The sequence below is a fragment of the Caenorhabditis remanei genome, chromosome II, assembly GCF_010183535.1.
Source record: "Caenorhabditis remanei strain PX506 chromosome II, whole genome shotgun sequence".
Lineage (NCBI taxonomy): Eukaryota > Metazoa > Nematoda > Chromadorea > Rhabditida > Rhabditidae > Caenorhabditis > Caenorhabditis remanei.
In genome coordinates, this window is record NC_071329.1 from 6,977,751 (window position 1) to 7,002,656 (window position 24,906).

The following is a 24,906-nucleotide window of genomic DNA, read 5'->3' on the forward strand; positions in this document are numbered from 1 at the left end:
AAAAGTTTCATTTTATCACGAAACCGGTGATATTTAAAACAAGTGCTATAAAAAGAATAAGGGGAATGGAAACATAAATAAGGCGGATGGTTGAGTGAAGTACACTTGAAATGGTGAAGTATATTCACAGGAAGGCAAATAGGAAAAGGAATCAAAAGCATGGGACAGTGACGAAAAACTAGGATTACCAGTAATAGTGGGTGTGTGTGGGACTGGGGGAATTTGACTCGTTATTTTCGAATTATGCAATACTTTTTAAAACGAAAAGGAAACGGAATTATTTTCCGAACTTGGCTTGTTGTAAGCGACTTCTCAGCTCATCATGCTGCTCGCGACTCATCGTCGGGCGTTGCTTCGGACGAATCATGTTTCCACGGGTACGAGTGATGGTGTTGCTTCCTTCTCCACGAGAGAGTGGGGTTCCGCTGAAAAGTATATCGATGAGAACTAAAAACGAGTTTAATCAAAACTAACACAAAAGTTGTATCCATTCTGCTGGCATTTGGTGGCGTTGTCGGCGTTTCTTCGACCTTCTTTCCAAGAAGATCATTGACTTTCCACGACACTGTCATTGAGTTGACAACATTGGGATTGTTGAAGATGGGCGCTCCGTAGATAGTCTGCTCGGAAACGAGCTCCTCAATAGCTTCTCCCATTGTGTGCGTGTTAACCAGCACTGAATACTCGTTCCTGCATTTATCACTTGATTGCACGTGCTTGTTGAGCTGTTCGATGTAAGAGGACGTATTCTTCAAGTCTCGGAGAATGTTGTTGACACATACTTGGACTCCAGTTCTCACAACAACTGAATCGTCTTCTTCTGGTGCACGAGTTTCAAGAGTGCCCGGCATAATCGGAGCAATATTTCTCTCTTTCATCGTCTGCAGTATCTTATTGATCATTCGAGTCAGGTGATTATGAGGCGTAGAGAGGCGACGTGCCGCGTCGAGAACGACGTCTCCTTGTTGAAGAATGACACGCTCCAAGTAGTTGTCCATCACTAGTACATTCACATCATTGATATCCATATTCTTCTCAGCAAGAGCACAAACATAGAATTTATTGAAGGCGTCCACGATGTCCGAGGCCCTCAACTGGGCTCTCCTTTTCTCCAGCTCTTCACACCACTTTGACGACAACTTTGAAATGAGCTCTGTGATGCCGTTGTCCTGTTGAATAGATTCAATGGTTGCCAGAATCAGTCCACACAGCAGATTGGATAGTTCGACTCGATACACAAGACGCATCGCCAGACGATTTAATGAGCGAGCCATCGCGTATCCAACATCCGTACTTCCGATTTGGATGATGCAACGAAGAACCGATGAGATGATAGCCTTCACTGTTTCAGGGGACGCACTCAAAGGCTCCAATCCATGTTCTGCTTCGACTCCGCCCATAAGCTGAAAAACAAAATTGAATGAACAAATTTCAAGGGTTGACAACTTACAATGAAAAGCATTTGGGAGCAAGCTTCCATCGTCCCTGTGACATCCTTTCCGGCACTGAAGTCTTCAATGATCATATCGAGCTGGGCTGCAGAAGCACGGAACACCAAATCTGCTTTTCGATCCACCAAATGCCGTTGTTCGGGCTGATTGAGAACGTATGTGACCTGATACATGGCATCTTGGGCAACATCAGCCAAACTGCTCGAAATATTGTTGATGCTTCGTTGGATTTGATCAGAAGTGTCGATTGAAGAGATAGACGAAGACGAATTCGTTCTTTTCATCTGGAAAGAATTTCCCGGCCATACACTCGGTGGTTGTGGTGGTGTGACAACATTCGTATTTTCTGCCAAACGGTTGAATGCCGTAGAGACAACGTCATCACGGAGAGCATATCGCGAACCGGACTTCATTCCGGCAGAGAACGTCGTGCTTTGGATGGTCTCGTTGTAGTCATTTTCTGGCTCAGGTTCCCGCGTTCTCGAGCGAGAAGCAGGTCTTCGGACAACGGATCCTTGTTGCTGTGGAACAACAATTTTCGGTCCTCCATTCGGTGGTGATGTGGCGACACCCGATCCAGGTTTTGCTCCAGATCGTTTAATTCTCTCTTCTACCAACGACCTGTCCTTATCTGCCATTCTACCGGCAGCCTTCCACATTTGATCTCCTTCGAATCTGAAACATGCCACTAGCACGTTGATCGCTGCATTTCGAACATTGACATCCTTGTCTCCAACAAACGGTGCGACAATCTTTTCCACAGTGAGAGCTTTGAGCGGGCTGATTCCAGTGCTTGCAATGTACGACTCGATTACGAGGAGACATTCTGAGCGTTGACGAGCATTCTTTGATTTCAGAGCATCTAGAAGCATCGGAGTCATCTTGAGTGGACCAACAATATCCGAGAGAACATTGATGATATCTCTGACTGCTGTTCGCATATTCTCCTTTGGTTCACCAGTTTTCAGTAACAAATATGGAACGAACGACGTCAGTTCCTCCTGTGACATTGGTGTCTCCGTGTCACGAATCAGCTCCACCAGAACCTTGCATAATTCCAGCACTTTGATCAGAGCAGCAGGATTCGTTTCAAAGAATCGAAGAGTGCACCATTTGAACAGAAGGTCACTGTTCGCGAGAAGTGACCGAGGGGAGGTATCAACGAGGCGCACCAAAGTATCCAAAGCGGCAAGATGTTGTTTGAAGTCCTTGTGGAATAGCTGACTCATGAGCGAGACTTTTGCTTGATTGCCGAGGAGAGTTTGAAGCTGAGTGATGTGCTCTTCTGTTGGAGCTTGGAAATTCCATTTGACCAACTGAAAGCGAAAAAATAAGTTGCTGGTTCTGTCACAAGCTAATCTACCTTCAACTGTTTCTCCTCCTTTATCCTCTGTGCTTTCTCGCCATTGTCGTTAAGAAGCAGTTCGGATTTCGGAGCTACTGGTGGTTCGTTTTCGGCATTCTCCTTTGTTGGAGCTTTCTTTTTCTCTTCCTTTTTCTTCTCGCCCGTAGGAAGCTTAAGCGGCTGAAAATTACCGAGATTACATTAGCAAAACTGTGGATTTATTCAGAATAGTATTACAACATCAAATGTACCTCTTCCTCCTCTTGCTCGGTCGTCTCTTCTTCCGAAACTTGCCGTTTTGGTGGAGCAGCTTTTTTCGGTGGAGCAGAAGTAGTTGGTGGAGCCTGAAAATGACGACACTACACAAACAGTACACAACAGAAAGCTTGAGATACAACACGCAAAAATCACTTTAACAATGCCTTACATCTGCTTTATGAATTGACTGAACCATTGCTGCAATCTCGGCTGGTCCGGCTTCAGCCAACGCCTTCTGATGGTACTCCTTGATTTTTCCCATTTTCAAATTGTCGGTGACAATATCTGCCAGCAGTTGAAGCGACGGCTTCTCTCCGATAGCTCTCATCATCGCTCCCATAGCTGCATATGATGCATCTCTCACTTCTGAATCGGAGTCTCCCGAATGCTTTATGAGAAGTGGTACCAGTGTTTTAAGAGTCTTCTTTGGCATCGTCTGGGAGTTCAGTTTCATGAAGGTTCGTTGCAAGAAGAGATCCGTTTGCGTTTTGATGCTAGGATTTGGCTTTCCGAGTGCCGCCAGCACGATTTCTCCGAGTGCTTCGAGATTCGAGGTGGCAACGACAGCATCAATACAAGCGACGAGTGGATCACGAAGTATTGGTTTCTTCTCTTTGAACTTTTCAAAAATGATTGGAGCCACTGAAATAGCGAATGCTTGGAATTTCGTTCGGAGCCCGTTTGCTATTCCAGTAATGCAGTTGGATGCTAGAGCTGCGACATTGATGTTGGCATCCTTTTCCAGCACCTTTTGGAGTCGCTCAATCAATGCGCCATAATTGGCTTTGGGATCCAACTTCGGGTTTGCTGTGAGTAGTTGGAGGAGTCCTTCGAGAGCTTCCTTTCTCTCCTGCCACTTTTTGCTCTCGAGATTGGTATCAAAACCATCCGGCATTTTTGAAAGAACGTCGAATGCGTCTAGAAAATCCCATGGATCCGCTTCGACAGCTGGTTCGGCTGATGGGGGGGCTGATGAAGGGGAACCTGATGATCCGGAAGACGCTGCTGGTGCAGATGCAGCAGGAGCGGAGCTGCTAGGAGCTGGCGCATTCTTAGCCTGTTCCTCGGCGAAGGCAGCGGCGGATTTTTCAGCGTACTCTCCAATTTTCTTCATTTTTCCTTCATCTGATGACAAATCGCCGAGCAGTGACTTGATGTTCTTGTCTCCAATAATTCGCTGTATGGCTCCGAGTCCTTGCAATGATGCTTCTCTCACATCTTGATCGGCGTCTCCGGTGAGTTTGCCAAGAATCGGAACGACGGCCTGAATTGTTTTGTTTTACTATGTTTCACACAAGTTTATAGAATACCTTGATGAATCCTTTCGGTTGCTTTGCCGGAACCAACAAATCCAACTGCTTCGCCACGAAAAGCGCTGTCTGTTGCTTGATTTGTGGGTTCGGTTTTGCCAAAGCCGCCAGGATGTCTTCCTGTCCTGCTTCCAACGATACCATCGTTCTTCCCACCTCCATTGCGCAGTCGACAAGTGGCTCCCGAAGTATCGGCTTCTTTTCCTTCATCTTATCGAAAATCACTGGCAATAGCGGGGTGGCGAATGCGGAGAACTTGCTGCGAAGGCCGGTAGCGAACTTTCCAATGCACCTTGCAGCGAGTGCTTGACAGTTGATGTTCGCATCTTTGGCGAGGACCTGAAATAAAGGAAATGGTTTCATATATATGTGTAAATTTGATACCAACCGTCTGCACATTTCCGATCAATTCTGCATATGAGACTTTTGTGGAAAGACGCTCGTTATCGGTGAGCACTTTGAGCAGTGCCTCCAACGCCTCTTTTCGTTCTTGCCATTTTTTGGATTCGCGTAGTTCGTCGAAATTGGGGGGGAGCTTCGGAATAATGTCGACTTCGTCGATGTAGTCCCAATTCGACATTTTTCTGAAAATTGAAACAATTTTATATTCGCAGGTTACACACAACGGCGAAAAGCGAGAAGTTTGCGAGGATTAGTGGAGCGACAACGATGAAAGATCTGAACAAGAGATTTCAACAACTTCCGTCGGGAAATGTTTCGCGAGAACAAATCGATTTTCCCTTAGTAATTGGGGTCACATGGAACTTTTGTCCATTTTTCGACACGATTTCGCAATGCGTCAAAAAAGAAGCGCAAACAGAGAAAAGAGACGGGGACGGCGGCTCAGTTGCACTAACTCGGGAAAAGCAGGAAAAAGATAAAGAAAAAGGAAGAAAAAAGAACAAAGGGAGGAAGGGCAAGAAAGAAACCGATGAATATTTTATTCTTTTTATATACTGGTGTAGCAGATCAACCGAAGAAGACTATTTAACATCTAAATTGATAAAAACCAGCGTTTCAAAGTTGTGTCGCCAGAAATTATTGGTACCGCGACAGAACAGGCGTGTATATCATGTTTCTTTGCGATGAAACAACTATTACCAACATCAAGTTCTAAAGATGTTGTTTTGATCGGAAAAATCAAAATAATGATATTCATTTCATGGCAAAAATCATGAATTGACAGTTCTCTGATAAAAACCTTATTTAACACAACCTCTTTCGAATGCGCGCTCAAATTCCAAATGTCGCCAAAATTTGTCCGCAATGCGCTGTGTACACTGCACGGCGAGTTGCGGACACAGAGGTGTGAAGAGAAAAGTCAACTTTCGGGCCAGAAGTGATGAGAAACAGTGCATTTTAAGGAAAAATTAGCGGAAAAACATGCGATTACGTCAGAAAAAAAGTTCACAACTCGAAACTCGATTGAAAATGCTTCAAAGTGTTGAAAAATGTGTTTGAATAGGACGAAATCAGAAAATTCTTTTAAAAAATTGGGCAAACAATGAATTACTTTTTTGGAAAACCCACTTTAAAACATGGAAAACATTTATTTCGCGGCACTCCGGTTGATGTGGGTCTCGCCACGCTTACAGTACCTTGAAAGTATTTACGAGCTACAAAGACAGTGAATAAAATGAATTTTATTGCAAAAAATTAAAAAGACAAGAAAAATGAATAATTTTCCTCTGAAAAATGGAAAAATTATTTATAAAACTTCGTCTGATACACTTTATTACAGAAATACAGTTTCCTGACCTAAAAATTCCACGTTTCCCTCCTTAAACTTCTTTAGTTCCTTCAGTAATCAAATTCTCCTATAGTTATCATTCTCATATGTCGCAACAACAGAGAAAAGAATATACAAAAACATCATATAGTACAACAAAAGAAGGAAAAATTCTATGTAAGAGTCTTGTTGAGTCAGCACATCATCGCATACACAGTTTTTCTCCATGCAGGTGATACAAAATAATGTTCCGTTCCATGTTAGAGTAAGTATTTTATACTTTAAAAAAAAGTAATTTTCTCAATTATGAAGTTTAGAACCTTCCCATCATTCTCCTGTTAATCTGTGCTGTACACTTGTTTGCAAAAACGTGTATGGTGAGTATGGTGTCCTAGATTTTCCTAGTTCTTAAAACTATTTCAGCTAAAACATCAACTGCAGCATGTAAATGAAAACGAAACGAACACACATTTCGCTTTGACATGTGTCCTGGCAACATTTCTTTGCTTTGAAGTTTCTCTGATCATAGTGGATATTATTTATCAGACACATACCACATTTAGATATGTGATTGGGGTGAATGTAGGTATGAGCTGACAAACGAAACACGTTTTTTTTTAATTCAGATATCTGTGGTGGCCTGTGCTTTCTTCATAGTTGGTTACATGTTTGGTCATATTGTAGAGATATGGTTTGCAAAAATGACAGTGTTTGCCTGTAAGTGGATATACAGATATACAGACAGATATCCTACTTTCTAGGTCGCCAACTAGGAATTGGCACGAATGTAACTGACACCATGACATCTGGAGAAGATTTAGAAACTTATATCAATGGTGAGAGTTCTTATCTGAATAAGAATCTCATAACCCGCTTTCAGAAAAATGTGACGAAGCGGTGCAACTGGACTTCCACAATATCTCAATTGATCTTCTTATCCATATCGTTTTCCTTCCTCTTCATATTTTCGCCACCGCTTTCTCCTTCACCTTTGCCGGATTATTCAGGAAAAGAATACGTGAATCTGAATAAGTGACGTGGTGATATGACACGTAGAGCCACGTGTTCTTTGTTGGAATTCTTGATTTGAATAAAAATTGAAACTTTGAATTCATTACTTCATTTGATCTTACTCCTAGGAGACCCCCAAAAATGAACACAATCCACAACGCCCGTATATCCGTCTCCCAACTTTTTGGAGTATCCATCCGTCGTTATTCCATTGAGAAAATCTTGCCAAAAGATGTCAAAATCATTAAAAATCCATCGAATGAACAAATCGAGAAATATCAAAAGTTGGTTGGTGGATTCAATGAGATCAAGTTGCTCAAGGAGACGATGAAGGAAGATTATCATTTGTATTTGTTGTGTCACAAAGGTAAACGTGAAATCCATTTGAAACGTGGCTACCGTAATCTTACAGTACTCCGAAATCATAAAATATCCTCTAGAATTGCCTGTGTGCATTTTAAAAAGTCATAGCTGCTTTTTGCCGGAAAATTATATTTTTCACTTCGAAATTAATCTTTTCGGGGAAAAGATTTATTTTTCATTACTATTTTCTGATCCCCACCCTTACAATCATTCTTGTTTCCAGACTCCACAGTCCTCTCTGGCACCCAATCGATTCTCTACAAGTCTCTCAACTCCTCAACTCCAGATTTCCTTTCGTTCGGTCTCTCATATCAACCCGACAACACCTACCATCTTCTTCCCCATTTAATGTCTGAAATGGCTTCAGATCTCGACGCTGTCAATATGAATTCTGGTGGATGTGTCGGTAGGATTTCCCTTACCCCCAAGCTCTCCCTTTTTCCGTTACTAATTTTAGATTTGAAGACTCGAAAAATGCGGCCGTCTGGCGTAAAGTTTTGCACACAAAAGTGCGCGGTTCGACCTATTACGTCTCGAACTACAAGGCCGATGAGGTCTTTATTCCGGAGCTGGAATTTGATGATGTTGTCGTGAAGGTATAGGTTTTGATCTACTCTATTTTCAGATCCTTCTGATTCCAGAAGTTCAACGATGTCCCATCTGAAGATGTCGTCAAGTATGATAATTCCATCTTTCCATACCAACGCCAACAGCTTCTTCTTGCCAAATTCAAGAATGGAATCGGAAGAGTCGCCTATGATAAATCCGGAAAAGTCATCGGAATCGGTCTAGTTTCCTTCGAAGAATCTTCAGGAAACTGTGAAATTGGTCCAATTTATTGTGACACCAAGAATGCAGCACAGGCGATTTTCCAGAGTATTCTGCAAGAGATGAAAGGTTTCAATGAGATTCGTGTTCGTTGCAGTGACAAGTTTGAGGATAGTGCCACGTGAGTCGAAATTATCAATAGAGCAGATTTACATAGTTGTTAAACTTCAGATGGATCCGCCCATTCCTTCGTTGTCGTCACGAAATGACTCCATTCGCTCATGTCAAATTCAATCGTGTCATTCCGGATCTCAACCTTTCCAAGGTTTTGGTCAACTCAAATCCATCGAGTGCACCATGCTGAAGAGATATTTTCTGAATTTTTTCATGGATAAAAGAAGTTTCTGTGAATAATTTGTCGTTTACTTTCGCAAATTTTTTAAAATTTAACCAATTTTATCACGAAAAAAGTTCTAACTTTCCTAATTATTCCTGATTTCCTATGCTCCGCCCACTCGTCGCGAACAAAGTATAGCCGCGCGCGGAACCCGTGAGATGTCGGCCGCTTCCTTTTGATAAAGTCGGATTAGGCTTATCAGCTTCGTAACCTCACCGGCGGACGGAGGCCTATCTCGACACACACGGAGGTTACCTGAAAGAGTAGGAAGAATGGTAACATTCGGTTACTCGCTGGAAGGCTGACCCCAGCCAACCGGTAGAAAGAATAACAATCGGTTATTCAGAACTCCCCGTCTGGACTAATTTTTTGAGAAGGAGTCTCGCAAGAGGCTCCGGAAATCTTCGAATAAATCAAAACAAGCATTCAAATCCATCAATATTTTATTATACACACACAATCATTCGAAGTACCCAAATATCTAGACGCTATGTCCTTTTCTTATCTTGTTCCTCTCTTCTTGGCAGCCTCCAACATCTCATCCTGAAGTTGTTCCATAATTTCACAACGTTTGCGGGTACGTCCATCGAGATCGAATGCTACAGTTGGCATCTTCCAGTAGTTGTCACGAAGTCTCTCCCAATCCCATGGAGCTGTCGAGTGACTTCTGTCAAGCCAGATTTCAGCTTTTCCGAAACTCCAATATGAGGCGGCGCAGAAGAGGACGAACCAAGCACCGGTGAGAACGAAGAGTGGGTACACTTCGTAGGCGTGGCCAAGACGGCGAACGAGGAATCTGGAAGAAGTTTTATAGTGAAATGGATATGACTTGATTCTCAGTGAACTTACTGATAAGGAGTGTCTCCCTTCTGAATGGCAACCTTCACAAATCGTGGATCACGGGACCAGTTACGCGAGTATTGGAAGTGTCCAGCCTCAGCTGTTGGCTTCTTCAATTGGATTCTTGCCGGTGTGGGGACACTCGAAGTGCTGGCGTTTCGAGAGAACACGAAACGGAACATGGATTGGCAGGGCGTTTTGCTCAACGACATTCTGGAAAAAAGTGGGATTGAGAAGAAGAAGTAATGGGTTGTAAGAAAAAGGGCAATTGGGTGGAAGGGAGAGGAGTGCAGTCAAGAAGACAAAACGGAAATTTGGGGAGAGCTGAGAAGAAGAAGAAAAAGGCGTGAGGATGAGAAGGGATTTGCATATGTACTTATTTTGTAGCATAAGGATAACAAGTGTGAGACACAGAGCTAGAAGGAAATGCAAAGCCTAGTTGTATTTCTAACGGAAAACCAATTGGTCCTCGGAGCCCCCTTCCCTTTTTCATTAAGGAATACGCCTCGGGTAAGAAATGAAAAGAAGGAAATAGGAGACCTCTCCATCTCAACCTCCAAAAAATATATGGGGTGAACTATTGTTAGAAGGGAGGCGGATGGCTTTCTCTTTTGGGTGGGCGTGGCTTAAAGAGGCAAGAAATGGCGACTACGTGCCGAACGAGACGATGCATGCATGTGCACTAACTGCTGGCCTCGCGCGCGCGGGTGCGAGAAGAGGAGAAGCCCCCGCGGTAGTTTTGACTATGTACATAGAGAGAAATAGAGAGGAAGAAGCAAGGTTTTTGAATTGAATACAATGCATTTGGGAATAGAGGAGAGATAGAGAGTGAGATAGATACCATGGTATGGTCAGATTTGAGTCATCGAGCACTTTTTGGGATGGTATGCTAAGGTGTACGGTCTCTAGGTAGCGCCGAAGGAATTCTTTCGAAGTTTTGTGCATTCTTGAAATGGAATCAACGTAAATCGCATTTCTGCTATAAATCCATTTTAACATGTCATGTTAGAAGCCGTGTAGCTTGGCTTGCAGGCAAAATTTTGAAACAGATTCTGTATTCAAACGTTTCCAACTTTCTATTGAAATTTGTTCCTTTTGAAAACTATGTAGATCTTTAACTAGTTTTTATTTGGAGACTTCACTAGGAGCTAGTTTAGGATGTAACCATGTGCCTGAATCTCCTAGAGAACTGAATAAGCCGGTAAACATAACTTTCAAATACAAAACAACAAAACACAAAAATTTTAAAAATTGAGTTTTACTTAACATTTACGAGTTTCTGTGATATACCAACGAAAAATTCCCGTGTTTCGGTCCATTTTGGTCTGGCCGAAAATTTGAAAACAGATTCAGAACTCTCATGACTTCAGCTTTCAAACTATTCTGGTTACTTCCAGGTAAATTCCTATTCAAGTTGTTTTCTAATTCCATTTGGAAGACTAATGAGATTAAAAACTTGGAAAACTTTTTGTTCACTTGATCTAAAGAGAAATCGTGCATTTTGAGATTTCAGAATAAAAGAGAAGGAGATTATAATTGGGGTGTTTGGAGGAGGGCGCGTGCCGAGAGCCATATGAAATCTGATGAAGGAGGAGGGAGCCAAAGAGCAGTGAAGTGAATTATTGTTTTTTGGATACTGGGCAAATGGAGTTAAGATTGAATCTAGCACCGAGGCCCTCTGCCCGAAACCTAGATTCATGCCCACCTGTTCCTAAGCTACCACTCTCAAAAAAGCCATAATTCACTTCTCCACCATCTGCTCTCGCTCCCAGAATAGAATGGCTCCAACCACACAATTATAGATTATAGCCTTTCTGATTCAAATGCATACATTTTCGGAAAATGAAAAACATGCCTTCTTTTCGCCCATTTCGCCTCAAAGAACTACAACTTCCTCCTCCTCTCGTCTTCTATCTTGTTCATCTTACACCTCCTTACGTAAACTTGACCTCCCTGATCGTCATTTTTGAAATCAAGAAGACGCGTGGATCGAGAATACGTGACAATAGCAGATCGGTTCGGAGGTGAGACTGAGAGGGCGGAAGCTAATAAAACATACACCGTGTGTACTATGCACTTGTGAAATTCGAATCTCTTTTATTTTTGGCACCCTTCCTCCTCCTCTCTCCCGTATCATCATTGTTTCTGTGTGTTTTTTCATCTGTTGTTAAATGTGGGGGAACAACTGCACTCTTTGTGCTCTTGTGCTCCCGTGAACCACACGTTTTCCGGAAGGAAGAAACACGGATATCTCAATTTTATCCACGTACACAATGACGACACGAGGACATGTGGTTGGAAAAAAGAGGGAAACGAAATGAGGACATTAAAAAAGATTAAGATTCGGTTTGACTGAACTTGATCTCTAAAGAGAATTCGTGCGTTGTCAGATTTTAGAATAGAAAAGAAGGATATTATAATTGGCGTGTTTGGAGGGGGCGCGTGATGTACCGAGAGCCATATGAAATCTGATGAAGGGGGAGGGAGCCAAAGAGCAGTGAAGTGAATTATACTTTTTCGGATACTGGGAAAAAGGAGGGAGAACGTTTTTGGGAAGACAAGAGTGGGGTGTCGAGATTGATGGCAGACATGAAGGGAGAATCCGGGCACACAGACTTCAGAACTACGTTTGGATTCAGGTGAACATTTTCAGATGACTCAGGTGGAATTCTGGGCATCTGGACCACCTGACATACCATGTATGAAATTAAAGTTTTTCGCTATGGCAATCTTTGTACGTGTGCGAATTTGAATGGAGTAGACCTGGCAGGTAGTAATGAGGAAATAGCCAACATGTAAATTGACTAATGAAGCTTCCATATAGAGACTTTACCACTATAAAGCTGAAGACGTGAGGATTCTGAATCTGTTTTCGTTCTCTCCTCTGCAGACAAAAACTCATGAGATCGTTTATTTTTGAAAATAATCAACAATAAAAAATAGATTCAGAACCACGTCTTCAATTTTCCAATTAAACAACACTGCTAATGAGAGCTTAAAGCGCAGTCAAACTCTTCTGAAATTCCAACTTTTTCTTCGACAGAAAAGTCAAAAAGTCAATTCCAGCCCTACGTGCTTTTCTCTTCTCAAATTAACCCAGCCAACACCTGAATCACAATTCTGTTCCGCTTCTCCCCTTCCCAAATGACATCAAAAGTGAGTATTCCAACCCGCCCAGCTGATAAAAGGACGCCAAAGAATGACTATTATCACTGGAGAAAACTGCAACATTTATTTGCGAGTACGTGTTTGTGAGTACACATCACAGAAAAAGAGACGGTTCAACTATTGCACGACCTCACGTACAGGCTATTTGAGAGCAAACTGATGCGGAAAGAAAGAGAGTTGTGCTCTATTGTTTTGCACGTACAATAGCCAATTGGAAGTAGAATTATTTGTAGAAAATTGGGTTAGTAGTAGGAGAGGGCGTGATAAGAGTTGAAAAAAGACTCACGGTAATTGGCGAGGAGTTGGCAATTCAATCGAATTGGATATGAGGTATGAGATGGGCCGTTTATTAGGAGGAGAGGTCACGTACACCAGGTAACCAGAATTTTGGAGGAGAGGGTAGCAGGATATTTCACGGGTTTTTTTTTTTCGAAAAACTTCTATTTAAGGATCAGAAGCAATATCAGGAACATTTTGGAATTAGGTAAATAATTTTCGAAAAACATATGCCAGTATTAAAAAAAGCTAATTTTTGATAAACTGAATTAAATATTGGAACGAGACTGTGAAAAATAGAAAAAAATCAGAATTCGATACACACTGAAATCGGAAAATAAGTTGAATTTTACTGTAAGCATGTCATGAATCTCTATTAAGACTTCATCCAGGACTGAACAGTTTCAGATAAAACGACGGGTGAGTTGATTCATTTATGTTGAGCGGAATTAAATTAAAAGTTCAGAATCTTCGCGACATCTGCTTTCTAGTGAATCAGCACTTTTCTCAAATTTTAAAATGCAACTTTCACCCATTTTTGAAAAATGTTCTATTTGTCTTCAGAATCTTTGTATCCTTGAAACGTCTTCTGTCTTCCATTTCCAATCATTACGTTTACCAAGTTTTCATTGCTTCAAAATACAATTCCAGACAGGTGTGAAATGCCCATTATGACATTTGGAAAACAAAAAAAAACGAATAAATGAATCAGATGTTCTGAAAATCTGGAAAGACACAAACCAGAAACCCTCAGAAGCGTTAAATTGTGGACGAACTGTAAAAGAATGAATATACTTCTCTGCAAGACCATCTTTGAAATATCCCAGTTACAGTACCACTAAACACAAAATCACAAAATTTCAGCTTTTATCATCTACAGTAAATAGCAGTTAAAAAGATATGGACTTTGTCCGTTTTCAGTTGAAATTGTTCATCTTTGAGAGTGTGTCATGGTAATACTGATTGTCACAGTCACTAGGTTTTTAATGAATCATACAGATGAAAAGTAGAGCTCCATTTTTGTAATTGTCAAACGTTTTGAACAAGCTCTCCCTAGAGAGTTGTGGTCAATTTGAGACGACAGATCGATTTGAGGGAGAAATTACTTTGTCGATATGTAATTTAATAAGAAGTGCTCGTACAAAAAGTTGTCAACTAAAAAAATGGAGCTCTACTTTTAATCTGTATGATTCATTAAAAACCTAGTGACTGTGACAATCAGTATTACCATGACACACTCTCAAAGATGAACAATTTCAACTGAAAACGGACAAAGTCCGTATAGTTTTGACCGGTACTGTAACTTCTTTTTCCAAAACTCCGTTTTTATCTATTCATACTCCGGAATCCCCAGGAAACCCCTTCACAAATCCATCTTTCACCCTGTCCCCCTTTCTCCTCTCCATCCATTTCGAAAGATAACCAATCCAACAATAATTAATATCTGATTCCCGTTTTTCTATCGGATCACAGATCAACTTCTACCATTTCTTAGTCTCAAAACAGCAGAAACTGATGACTAACATCTTCTACTTCTTCTGAATATTCATCTTATTAACTAACAACTATCCTCTCTCTCTTTTCACAACACTTAACAAAACTTTCGAGTGGGCCTTCCTCCATTTCTTCATATAATAACTAGTAACTTCTCTCATTATATGTCATAAGGACTATCCCCCTTTTCATATTCTAATTTAGTGACCATTCCCTCTCTCTTTTTTCACATTCATTTTTTATTTTCTTAAAAAAGACTCGTTTATTCCTTCTCCCGCCTTTCTCTTCATTTGCATATGTTGACTGACCATTACACGTTTCTATTCCTCTTTTTCCGAGCGGTCCGAAATCCGGTTCTTCAAAATTTTTATCAAAATATTATGCATTTTTAATTTTTGTCCAAGGACGATTACCGGAGAAGATGATGGAGGAGAAGGAGGTGTGATGACGTAAAGAGATCCGACCTTTAGATTTCAGACAGTTTTTCTGTGTGAGAGAGAGAATTATGACATTTTTAACATTTTTTTAAATGAAATAGTGAAGATGAGTCAGAAGTTTCGAATCTTGGAATGTATCTGTTGGGTAGATAGTCTGGTGCCCCTTGGGCGCTTTTGAAGGGCATCAGTCAAGCTAGAAATTTAGCAATGGAAATTTGGATTCACGAGTTAAAAGTGGACATCCATTGAGTATTCCAGTTATAAAATACGACAGTTGAGATATATGGAACGATTTGAGGGATAAATAACTTTATCGATATGTTACTTGCTCGGGAGTGTCCGTACAAAAAAGTTGTGAACTACAAAAATGAAGCTCTACTCTTGTTCTATTTGATCCCATAAAAACTTATTTTGTGGAACAGTTAGTTTTACCATGACACACTCTCAAAGTTTTGCATTTTCAACTGAAACGACTAAAGTTCATATCCTATTGAGTGGTACTGTATATGGACAACTGTAAATGAATAACAGAATCATTATAGACAAACATGAATCATACTCACAGTCTGGGAAATCCATCAACCAAAACTACCAGAAGTTGTCCACTTTGTCACCTAGCCACTGTTCCCAGACAGTTATGTCCTAATTACTGTTTCTTTTGACGAGTAACACGAAGAAAGTTCGGAAATTGCTAGGAGAAGTTTAGTTGGTGGTTTGTTTTCAGTCTATTTTTTAACTTCAAAGATTCATAATTTATATTTCTGACTAACCCTTTGATGAATCCATAAATAAATCACTGAAAAATAAAAGTGGCTACCTAGCCCCTTTCATCAACATCATCATTATCATCACAAAGCTAATAAACCCTTCTATCTTCTCCTTCATGTCTTGTCGTTTTGATAATAGCCTAATTATGCCGAAATCCATCCGTTTTCACTTCTTCTCGGGACAAGTCTATATCTGTATATCAGTGTGGGTGATACAAAGGCAAATTGAGTCGCTGGGCGTCCAATGTTGTCCCAATAAAATGACGGATTGATTAGGACAAGTATGTGTAATGGAAGAATAAGGTTGTTGTGTGCTTGGAGACGTGGTTTCGGGTGGCATTCTTACACTTTTTCTGGTTTCGATTCGTTGTATTTAGGAGGTCCGTGGAATGCTTTTGATCTCGTCTGGTGATACTACTTTAGTAGTTTTTTCTTTTCGAATGGGTTCAAGTTTAACTTGAAAAACTTTATAGAGCATCGAGAGTGCTTTCTGTTAGTCCCAAAGTTTCTAAGGTTTGAGATTCTTTTAAGAGTTCTGAACAAAACGGTTTTAGGTTTTTTTTTGCTAAATTTCAGAACTTTCGCATCGCTAGACTTCCTCTGAAATTGATTTTCATTAGCAACAAGACATGATTGCCAGCTTGTTCAAAGCATAGCCACAAATTTCCTGAAAGATCATCCATATGGATTGGTAGCTGAAGACGTGAGGATTCTGAATCTGTTTTTAAATTTACGCCATGATCAAAATAAACCGAGATACAGGGTTTGCCTTCTAAGAACTATTCATTCGGCCGTTGAAACTGAGAAACCTAGTATCTCGGTTCATTTTGAAGCTAGAAAAATTTTGTAAACCGATTCAGAATCCTCACGTCTTCAGCTTTCTAGACATATCAGGTTTACAGGAGATTCATGTCTGGAACCTTCTAAAAAGTAACTTCAAGGACTTATTCAATCCCTTGTTACCTTGCTTCACTGCTCACCTCAAACCCACCTAACGAATCCACCTCTTCCATCAAACTCACCTTCCCAACTGAAAAGTGGGCGGTGCCATCTCTCTCTCTCCCTCTCAAAAGTTCGGCATATCGTTTCGACTTGCCGCCTCCTTTTTCAATGATGCCTACAGATGATCAGCCACCGATAACCGCCTTCCGTCATATAAAAGAGCGTTTTTCAAAAAAGAGACACCACAATATTCCTTCAGCTTCTCAATTTTTTTCTCGATAAATTCAAGGCATTTTATTCATATCGTTTCCAGAATGCAAAGGTTTACATTGGGTCTCGGACTGTGTTTACTGGCAGCTTCGGTGTCTGCAATTCCAGTCGATAATAATGTAGAAGGAGAGCCAGAGATCGAATGTGGACCAACATCTATCACAGGTATAGTCTATCTCAATACATGTTTGTCCAGATGTCCACTATACTTCTGATATACGACCAGAACATCGATAACTTAAACTTCTTCAGTAAACTTCAACACCCGTAACGCATTCGAAGGACACGTCTACGTGAAGGGACTCTTCGATCAACAAGAGTGCAGAAATGACGAGGGAGGACGGCAAGTTGCCGGAATCGAGCTTCCATTCGACACTTGCAACGTGGCACGTACCAGATCATTGAATCCAAAAGGAGTCTTTGTCACCACCACTGTCGTCGTCTCCTTCCATCCACAATTCGTCACCAAAGTCGATCGGTAAGTCTGTTTGTTCGTCCAGTTTTCCCACCAAATATCTTTCAGCGCCTACCGTATCCAATGCTTCTACATGGAAGCCGACAAGACCGTCTCCACTCAAATCGAAGTTTCCGACCTCACCACCGCCTTCCAAACTCAAGTTGTCCCAATGCCAATCTGCAAATACGAGATTCTCAACGGAGGACCAACCGGAGAACCAGTTCAATTCGCCACCATCGGACAACAAGTCTATCACAAATGGACCTGTGATTCCGAGACTGTTGACACCTTCTGCGCTGTTGTTCACTCTTGCACAGTCGATGATGGAAACGGTGATACCGTCCAAATTCTTGACGAGAACGGTTGTGCTCTCGACAAATTCTTGTTGAATAACTTGGAGTATCCAACTGATTTGATGGCCGGACAAGAGGCTCACGTCTACAAATATGCTGATCGCTCTCAGCTCTTCTACCAATGTCAAATCTCCATCACTGTCAAGGAGCCAAATGAGGAGTGTGCTCGTCCAACTTGTTCTGAGCCTCAAGGATTCGGAGCCGTCAAGCAAGCCAACCAGACCGCCCAGTTCTTCAGAGTTTTGAAGAAGAGATCCGCTGAGGCTATGGAGAATGTTTTGGATGTTCGCGCCGAGTTGACCACTTTGGAAGTTTTGGAAGGAGATGTAAGTTATCTCATTATTCTTTTCACTCTTTAGTCATCTCTTTTCTTTCAGCTCCCAGCCTCTCTCCGTTCCTCTGCTCAAGCTCTCGTCGCTTCCAGCGAAATCGGATACGACTCCTTCGGACAAGGCTTCTGTATCAGCTACTTCGCTGTCTCTATCGCCACTGTCATCGCTGCTTCCACCATTTTCGTCGCCATTTTCATGACTTACATGATTGTGGTCCGATTGATGATCCCATCGAAGAAAGAACAATCAGTTTGCTAGAAAAACACTTACCATGTCAACCGGAATCTCCGAGTGCAATTCTCGAAATCAATTTTTTAATTTATTTATTTTTAAGTTTGTTTTTCGATGAAAAATGAAGCTTTTTTCCAATTTTTATGTACATTTTAAATAAGCCGGGAAGTTAGAAAGAGATCTGAAGCAAGCAATAGTAAAAGCTATAAAAATATCAATCAAGAATGAATATCCGACTTCCAACATCATCACAAAGCCACGTCATCGCTTGAATCAATCGTTCGCCGGAAAGTGCACAACAACTGAAAATTTTCCAGTGATGTGATTTGATTGAGTGGAGATCGAGCACCTGGAATTAGGAATTTCAGTTTTCAAGGCAAAAGGTGATTATTGAAATATTTACCTGAGCAATCGAATTCACATCAATCGCTCCATGCAGGTCACTTTTATTAGCGAGAACGAGAAGAGATGCACCGGATAGTCGTTCCTCTTGGAGTAGTTTTTTGAGCTCTTCGGAGCATTGGTTTAGTCGTTCTGGAGAAAATTTAAATTATATTGAGGGAAATTCCGTATTTGTTTCTTTGGAATGTTTAGAAAAATGCTTCTGTAGTCGAGTCAGCAATTTTTAAAATAGGCTTATTATTCTTTTCTTTTTTTTCATGTGAGGCGATTCGAATAAATTGTACTTATCATTTATCCCGCGTGATCTTCTCCTCTCTTACCTCTATCCGATGAATCAACAACCCAAATCAGCGCGTCCGTCGACTCGAAATAATTTTTCCAATACGATCGAAGACTTTTCTGTCCGCCGACATCCCATAAATTCAATTGAAATCCTTTGAATTGCACTGTTTTAATATCAAATCCAAGTGTTGGCTCAATTGTATCTGTCGGTTCATCGAGAAACTTCTTCATCAAAGTCGTCTTGCCGGCATTATCTAATCCGAGAATCAGAATACGCATTTCGCGTTCTCTCGCTCGCTGCTTCCGAAGGATTTTCAGAAAACCCATCTGAACTTTCTCATATGAAAGTGCTCGTGAGATTAAACATGAATACTAATTGGACAGAACCGTTTCGAACATGTATCATTCTCGTTTGAAATGCGAAAAACGGATAGATTCATTATTTAGACTGAAAGGGGAAAAGAAAAGAGAAACACCAACAACTTTTTGTGAATATCAAACTCCAGTCAGCTCGAGAATTGCATTACAGAACCAGATGCTTTAAAATTTGCAAAACTCATTCTACACCATTAGAAAGAGGAAAAAACAGCGGGAAAGGAACAATAGGAGAGAGGCCCAAGTACGAAGAACATAAATAAGTCAAGAAAACAAATAAACTTCCAGAGAATAAAATGATTAGGTGCTTGGACGAGTCCATTCGACCTTGAGGACCATGTGATACATTCGGATGTCGTTGAGCTCAGCGATGGCACGAGCGGCGTCGTCTCTAGATTCGAAGGTGACGAAAGCAAATCCTTTGGGGAGACCGGTGATCTTGTCGCGGGCGATGAAGATTCGTATGACACGTCCAATTCTTCCGAAGACGTCGCGGAGCTCGTCTTCGTTCATCTCTTGCGGAAGGTTTGTGACACGGCATGTATTCTCATCACTGCTGAAAAGAGTGAAACATTAAGAGAAATTTAAAACTAGAGTTTTGCATTCAAAAACATGAAACAGTCTAGAAGACGTCTAGAAAATGTTTCTGTGGTAGCATACCGATTTCTGTCGATTTGGCGTCCATCTTGACGTCCCAATGGGTTCCGACTGCTATCAGCATCTTGGTTGGCATCGTTCTCTTCATCCAATTGATACATGACCTTATATGGGCAATGTGTACTCCAATGGTCATTTCCTTTGCAATGACGACAATGCTCACGGCTGGTAGTCTTTGCAGTCTGCTTGTCTTCTTGGACATCAAGAATTTGTTCTCCGGCACGGTTTCTAGTGAATTGCATTTCAACTTCTTCAGCGACGTAGGTCGTGGCGACTTGTGGACCTGGTGGCTCTCCTTTGCAACTTCCGAACTTCACCCATTGTTTGCGAGCGGCAACAACGTGTGGTACACGTTTGTTGATCACCTTGAACTTTGTTACAATCTGAAAATATTAGTTTGAAATGATTTGAATAGAATTTCGTATTATTGCTATCTTTTAGAATGAAATTAGTGTTTTTGATGTGGAGAATAGTGAAACATTGAACGATTCGTTTATGCTATCAGAATAACAAACCTTGTATCTCACTCCATCGACCTCGGTGATGGCAGTTTCGGTACGAGTTCCATCGGCATCCTCTTGTATGTGTGGAGCGTCTGTAAATGGCATTTTGAAATTTAAATATTAAACGAGTAATAGCATTCAGCAGAAAGAAAACGAAAATATCACGTTTTATTCTGTTTCAATAAAGGAAAAAGTGAACTCACTATCTTGCTCGACCGCCTCGGCCCAACTGACGACTTCCGGTGCTGAAGTGATTCTGAAAACAAATTAATGTTGATTACTTGAAACAAAAACTATGGTAACTTACGAGTTTAATCCAGTCATGATTGTGTTTTTCGATTACCTGCAAACGAAATGATTGGAAATAAATTAAAGCGGGAAGAGAAAGAGGATATCGGTTTGGAGAGTAGGAATTGTGAGATTATGAGTAAATCAATATTTCTGCATACTTCAATAGGGAAATTTTACAATTATACAATTGGTGAGAGTGTTTACCCGGAAAAAACGCAAGAGACCCTCGAAAACCGGAAATTTGGGACGGACCAACGCGTTGTGAAAGTGTATGTGTTTGCGCGTGAGGTCTGATGCCTGCAGAATGTCGCTTACCGTATCTCTCAGAAAATCCTTGACGTCTTCTGGGGTTTTCTAAACTGATTCTGAAGCGATTTCCTAGTGGAAAAATGTCAAAAGATGTGATTTCGTCGCGATATGTGTCTAGATTGATCTCCGCGTCGAGTAATTGTCTCCGATCTCAATATGACTGGTCGTAAGGCCAAATTGGTCAATTGAACAATGCCGTCGTTTCATGTGTTTTGGTAATTATCAAGAAATCAGAACAAACTATTTTTCCGTGTTTCTAGAAATCAAAAAACAGAAATTGTACTTATTTTATTAACTTGTTTTAACAATATACACACATAGTTTCACATGAAAGCAACGAATTCGAATCAACAGGGAGGGACAGAGTTTTGGGAATTGGAAAATAACCGAGATCAGAACAGGAAAATTGATGTCAAAGAGAAGAATAAAAGAGCGATGGGTACAATTGAGAATGAAAGGTACAAAATGATACAAATGTGATTTATGGAGTTTGGAGGGATCTCCATTGATCCTCAGTGGTTCCGCCGATGACTGCACCGTGGAGAAGACGTGTTTTGACGATTGGAGTGGCTCCTTCCAATGGCGAAGACATTTCTCCGCAAGTGTTTCGGAGTCCAACGACTTCATCAGCTACGGAATAGATGGCGAACATGTTTTTTCCGTATTGGAATGGTCTAAAATAAAGACAATTGTTCTTGAGATATATTTTTAAGGTTCTGAAAACGTTGAGCTTATATATATTGCCACGAAGACAAGTTCATAAAAAGAACACGGTGGTCTCATGGTTAAAGTTTTTGTCTCTCGTGCAAAAGGTTGTTGGTTCAATTCCACCCTGCGTTTTCCTTTTTTAAACCTTTTTTATTGAACTTACTGTGAGTTAATTTCTTGCAAGAACTTCGATCGGCAATCGAGACCATGAGTCAAACTGCAAATTCCATTGACAAATGGTTGACGGGCACACATGATAGCTCCGTGATTGGCCCCAGCAACCGAGACATAGTTATGAATGAGATGATTAATTGGGCGTCCAAGGTTGACTCCACTATCAACACAGTGTCCTCCAAGGATTGCTTTTCTGGTAATTGGGGATCCCATGGAGCACGCGATGATGTTGACTGGCTTCTGAGTGTACTCATGAACAGCGAGGATCAAAGTTCGGACCTGGAATAATTTTGAGTTTAATAAGTCGGACTTGAATCCCTTGAACATTTGGGAATCCCCCAATTCTCCCGGATTTCGATGGGTGTGTTATGTAAACAACTTCTCCTTCTTTATTCATTTTTCGGGTCACGTCCTTCTCCTCTCCATGCGCCCGTGTCTCGACGTCATCACCTCCCTCTTGACATCCTTCTTATCAATCCGTCTTGAAAGATCACCGACCATCATTTTTCCCTTTTGTTCTCTATTTCTACCAAGTTATGGCTACTCCACCAGTATTCTGTGTGTGACCATCACAAACTACACATTCACTACATGGGTGTAGGCGCACAGAAACGGCGTCAGAACGGCGCGGGGCGGTAAGAAAGGGAGAAGAAGAAGAAGAAGTATGTTGAGATGATAACGGTTTTGGAGACTTTAATGATAACGAAGACGTCGACGATGATAATAGTTTCACTACACAATGATCCATGTCTTGCAAAGAGAATCAGTCTATTGGTCTGATAGGATATACATCCCCGAAGGTGCTGTGAAATCATTGCAAAGACTAATGGTCAGTTTAGTTTAGTGCCGTGTTTGTGTTAGGATTCAATGACGTTTTTAATAGGTATTGTCGTCATTTACCTTCATGGAGTCTCCTTAAGTTCAAACCCTAATTCGTAGACGAAGAAATCGAAGAAATCAGAAAGGCAAAAGATTTTTGGGTGGAGTGGGGTTTGAACTCGCAACCTTTTGAACGGCGGGCAAAAGCGTAAACCTTATGACTACCGTGTTCTTTTGTCAAAAATCTAATGACGACCGTATATAAGCTGCTTGGTGTTGAGCTTTCCAATCCCTGATGCCTACCTACCTTCAACACATAATCACATTGCATGCCATGTTGCAACGAGTCCATAAGCTTTCCTCTAGCATAAGTCGTCGCGAATACCGTTCCCTTTGGTTGCCCATAAGAGTAGTACTTATTCAGCAAACTCTTCTTCGATAATCCAGCGTAACCAGCCAACCCGTGGATCACCACAATCGGAAGACCCCTGAAACATCTTTCTATTGAAATAGAACTTGTCGAATCTTTTCATTGAATGGGAGGATATAGGGGGGTGTTTGTTGAAGATCAGGTTAGGAACGATCCGATCAGAAATCGGGATTTGTGACGTCATCTGAGAAGTCAAGTCAATGGATTTGAAGGATACTGTGATGGGGATTCGGAGGGAACAGACACAAACCACATTTAAGTGAAAACGACTGACCACAACTAATTGAAGACTTCCCCCGGGGGTATAGTCATCCATACAGAACAAAATGTACAAGTGGAGGCTACACTTGTAGAGGTCAAGTGACAACCGTCTACTCTCAAAATTCTAAAAAAGGAAACGTCATCCCCTAAAAAGATCACCCATTCCTTTTTTGTTCTTTTGTTTTCAATTAAATTGAAAATATTAGCATGCAGATGATGTCAGTTGTAGATCATAATCATTGGTGATTAGAACATCCAGGTCATGTTTTGTTCTGATCATTCGGTCAGTCACTAGTTCTTAGCTAACATGTCTAGATCTCTGATCAAAACAAAGCTGGACGATTCGGGAGTGCTACAAGTTTCTAGATCTCATAGATTTGGGGGGTCTATGAAGTTTAGTACCGATTTGGAGGAGAGGCTAGAAGGAAGTGAATGTGGCGTTCTGTAGCCTTGATTTGGAGGGGAGGAACATGATTATTCTGTAGAGTAGAAGGTTAAGAAAATGAGGTGGTATATCGGAAGTTGAGTAAGTTGAGTAAGTTGAACTTTGGATGTTTCAATGAAAATTTCTAAACGTCTTGGTGTGAATTTCAGAAATCTCTCCGACCATGCATCGACCAGACTATTAGACTTCGAAGAGTTTCCTACGCTATAACTTTCTCTCATTTGAGCTGATGGTCATGAAATTTTCTGAGAATGTTGTAAAGCATTGAGAATTATTGTCACGAAGTTTGAACTATATCACTTGCTATTGAAGGAAGTTAGAGTCAAGTTTACCTGGGAAACTCTTCTCAGAAATATTTTTAGATTCATGGGATTTAACAAAAATACTCACGTTGCGTTTGGATTACCGCCACCGAAGGATCCTTTAGTTCCAAGATCAGGCCGCAGCAAATCTTCAGCAATTGGTTTTCCGAACTTTCCAAGTAAGAAATTATAGAAATGAGGGTGGAATTTGGCATTTGTCGACTCGAAAATGAGTACAATTAGGAGAAGAGAAGCCTTGACCAGATGCATTGTTCCTCTGAAGCAGCGAATTGAGATAATTCTAGAAGATATAGGCGACGAAGAGTTTTTGTCTCTTCCCAACTGATAGACAGAGACAAGAGACGGTTTCGGGCGTTATGTAGTGGTGTCCTTCCTCCCAGTCTCTTTAAAGAGACTCCGCCCATTGCGTAGCCTACACGAGGCCTCGATGGACTCGAGAAGGAGTGGGCGGGGTCCGAAAGGACAATAGATATTGTTGTGGGACGGGGGGGGGGGGGGTATGAATGACATGAAGTTACCTCGAAATTTTTTCATCACTGAAATTGAGTATTGCTTCGACATATTACCGGAGATACTGTTTCTCTCTATTGTTGTGTTAAAACAAGCAAAGTGAAAGTTTGTGTTTCTCGTGCGGGGTGCCCAGAAGGACACGAAATGATACCCCCTCTAATTTTGGTGTGTCCGACGGAAAAAGATGACCATTGTCTAGAAGGGAGGGAGGTGGCTGA

The 24,906-nt window shown here is 41.2% G+C and overlaps 9 protein-coding genes across 9 annotated transcripts; 4 read left to right on the forward strand and 5 right to left on the reverse strand.

Annotated features, from left to right (window-relative positions):
- Positions 1-277: 277 nt before the first annotated feature.
- GCK72_004980 (uncharacterized protein) lies at positions 278-4,944 on the reverse strand (the record flags this gene model as incomplete). Its single annotated transcript, XM_053724973.1, has 8 exons — positions 278-425; positions 475-1,403; positions 1,451-2,767; positions 2,815-2,976; positions 3,048-3,140; positions 3,224-4,318; positions 4,365-4,703; positions 4,753-4,944. The coding sequence occupies 8 exons, from the start codon at positions 4,942-4,944 to the stop codon at positions 278-280; spliced, it is 4,275 nt and encodes a 1,424-aa protein (XP_053589167.1).
- A 1,375-nt stretch (positions 4,945-6,319) lies between these two features.
- Positions 6,320-7,125, forward strand: GCK72_004981 (uncharacterized protein; the record flags this gene model as incomplete). Its single annotated transcript, XM_003117306.2, has 6 exons — positions 6,320-6,358; positions 6,411-6,470; positions 6,517-6,675; positions 6,720-6,810; positions 6,855-6,929; positions 6,974-7,125. 6 exons carry the CDS (start codon positions 6,320-6,322, stop codon positions 7,123-7,125), a joined length of 576 nt encoding a protein of 191 aa, XP_003117354.2.
- Positions 7,126-7,245: 120 nt separating this feature from the next.
- Positions 7,246-8,599, forward strand: GCK72_004982 (uncharacterized protein; the record flags this gene model as incomplete). Its single annotated transcript, XM_003117178.2, has 5 exons — positions 7,246-7,471; positions 7,691-7,873; positions 7,933-8,063; positions 8,109-8,416; positions 8,467-8,599. 5 exons carry the CDS (start codon positions 7,246-7,248, stop codon positions 8,597-8,599), a joined length of 981 nt encoding a protein of 326 aa, XP_003117226.2.
- A 534-nt stretch (positions 8,600-9,133) lies between these two features.
- Positions 9,134-9,684, reverse strand: GCK72_004983 (uncharacterized protein; the record flags this gene model as incomplete). Its single annotated transcript, XM_003116799.2, has 2 exons — positions 9,134-9,428; positions 9,482-9,684. 2 exons carry the CDS (start codon positions 9,682-9,684, stop codon positions 9,134-9,136), a joined length of 498 nt encoding a protein of 165 aa, XP_003116847.2.
- On the forward strand, positions 9,506-9,718 carry GCK72_004984 (uncharacterized protein; the record flags this gene model as incomplete). Its single annotated transcript, XM_053724974.1, has 1 exon — positions 9,506-9,718. One exon carries the CDS (start codon positions 9,506-9,508, stop codon positions 9,716-9,718), a length of 213 nt encoding a protein of 70 aa, XP_053589168.1.
- Positions 9,719-16,870: 7,152 nt separating this feature from the next.
- GCK72_004985 (uncharacterized protein) lies at positions 16,871-18,226 on the forward strand (the record flags this gene model as incomplete). Its single annotated transcript, XM_003117084.2, has 4 exons — positions 16,871-16,991; positions 17,079-17,304; positions 17,350-17,962; positions 18,014-18,226. The coding sequence occupies 4 exons, from the start codon at positions 16,871-16,873 to the stop codon at positions 18,224-18,226; spliced, it is 1,173 nt and encodes a 390-aa protein (XP_003117132.2).
- Positions 18,227-18,413: 187 nt separating this feature from the next.
- GCK72_004986 (uncharacterized protein) lies at positions 18,414-19,210 on the reverse strand (the record flags this gene model as incomplete). The annotated part of the gene is made up of 3 exons (XM_003116936.2): positions 18,414-18,548; positions 18,603-18,733; positions 18,922-19,210. 3 exons carry the CDS (start codon positions 19,208-19,210, stop codon positions 18,414-18,416), a joined length of 555 nt encoding a protein of 184 aa, XP_003116984.2.
- Positions 19,211-19,558: 348 nt separating this feature from the next.
- GCK72_004987 (uncharacterized protein) lies at positions 19,559-20,742 on the reverse strand (the record flags this gene model as incomplete). The annotated part of the gene is made up of 5 exons (XM_053724975.1): positions 19,559-19,814; positions 19,919-20,298; positions 20,431-20,510; positions 20,622-20,674; positions 20,726-20,742. 5 exons carry the CDS (start codon positions 20,740-20,742, stop codon positions 19,559-19,561), a joined length of 786 nt encoding a protein of 261 aa, XP_053589169.1.
- A 757-nt stretch (positions 20,743-21,499) lies between these two features.
- GCK72_004988 (uncharacterized protein) lies at positions 21,500-24,427 on the reverse strand (the record flags this gene model as incomplete). The annotated part of the gene is made up of 4 exons (XM_003117081.2): positions 21,500-21,692; positions 21,890-22,179; positions 23,027-23,207; positions 24,246-24,427. The coding sequence occupies 4 exons, from the start codon at positions 24,425-24,427 to the stop codon at positions 21,500-21,502; spliced, it is 846 nt and encodes a 281-aa protein (XP_003117129.1).
- Positions 24,428-24,906: the final 479 nt, after the last annotated feature.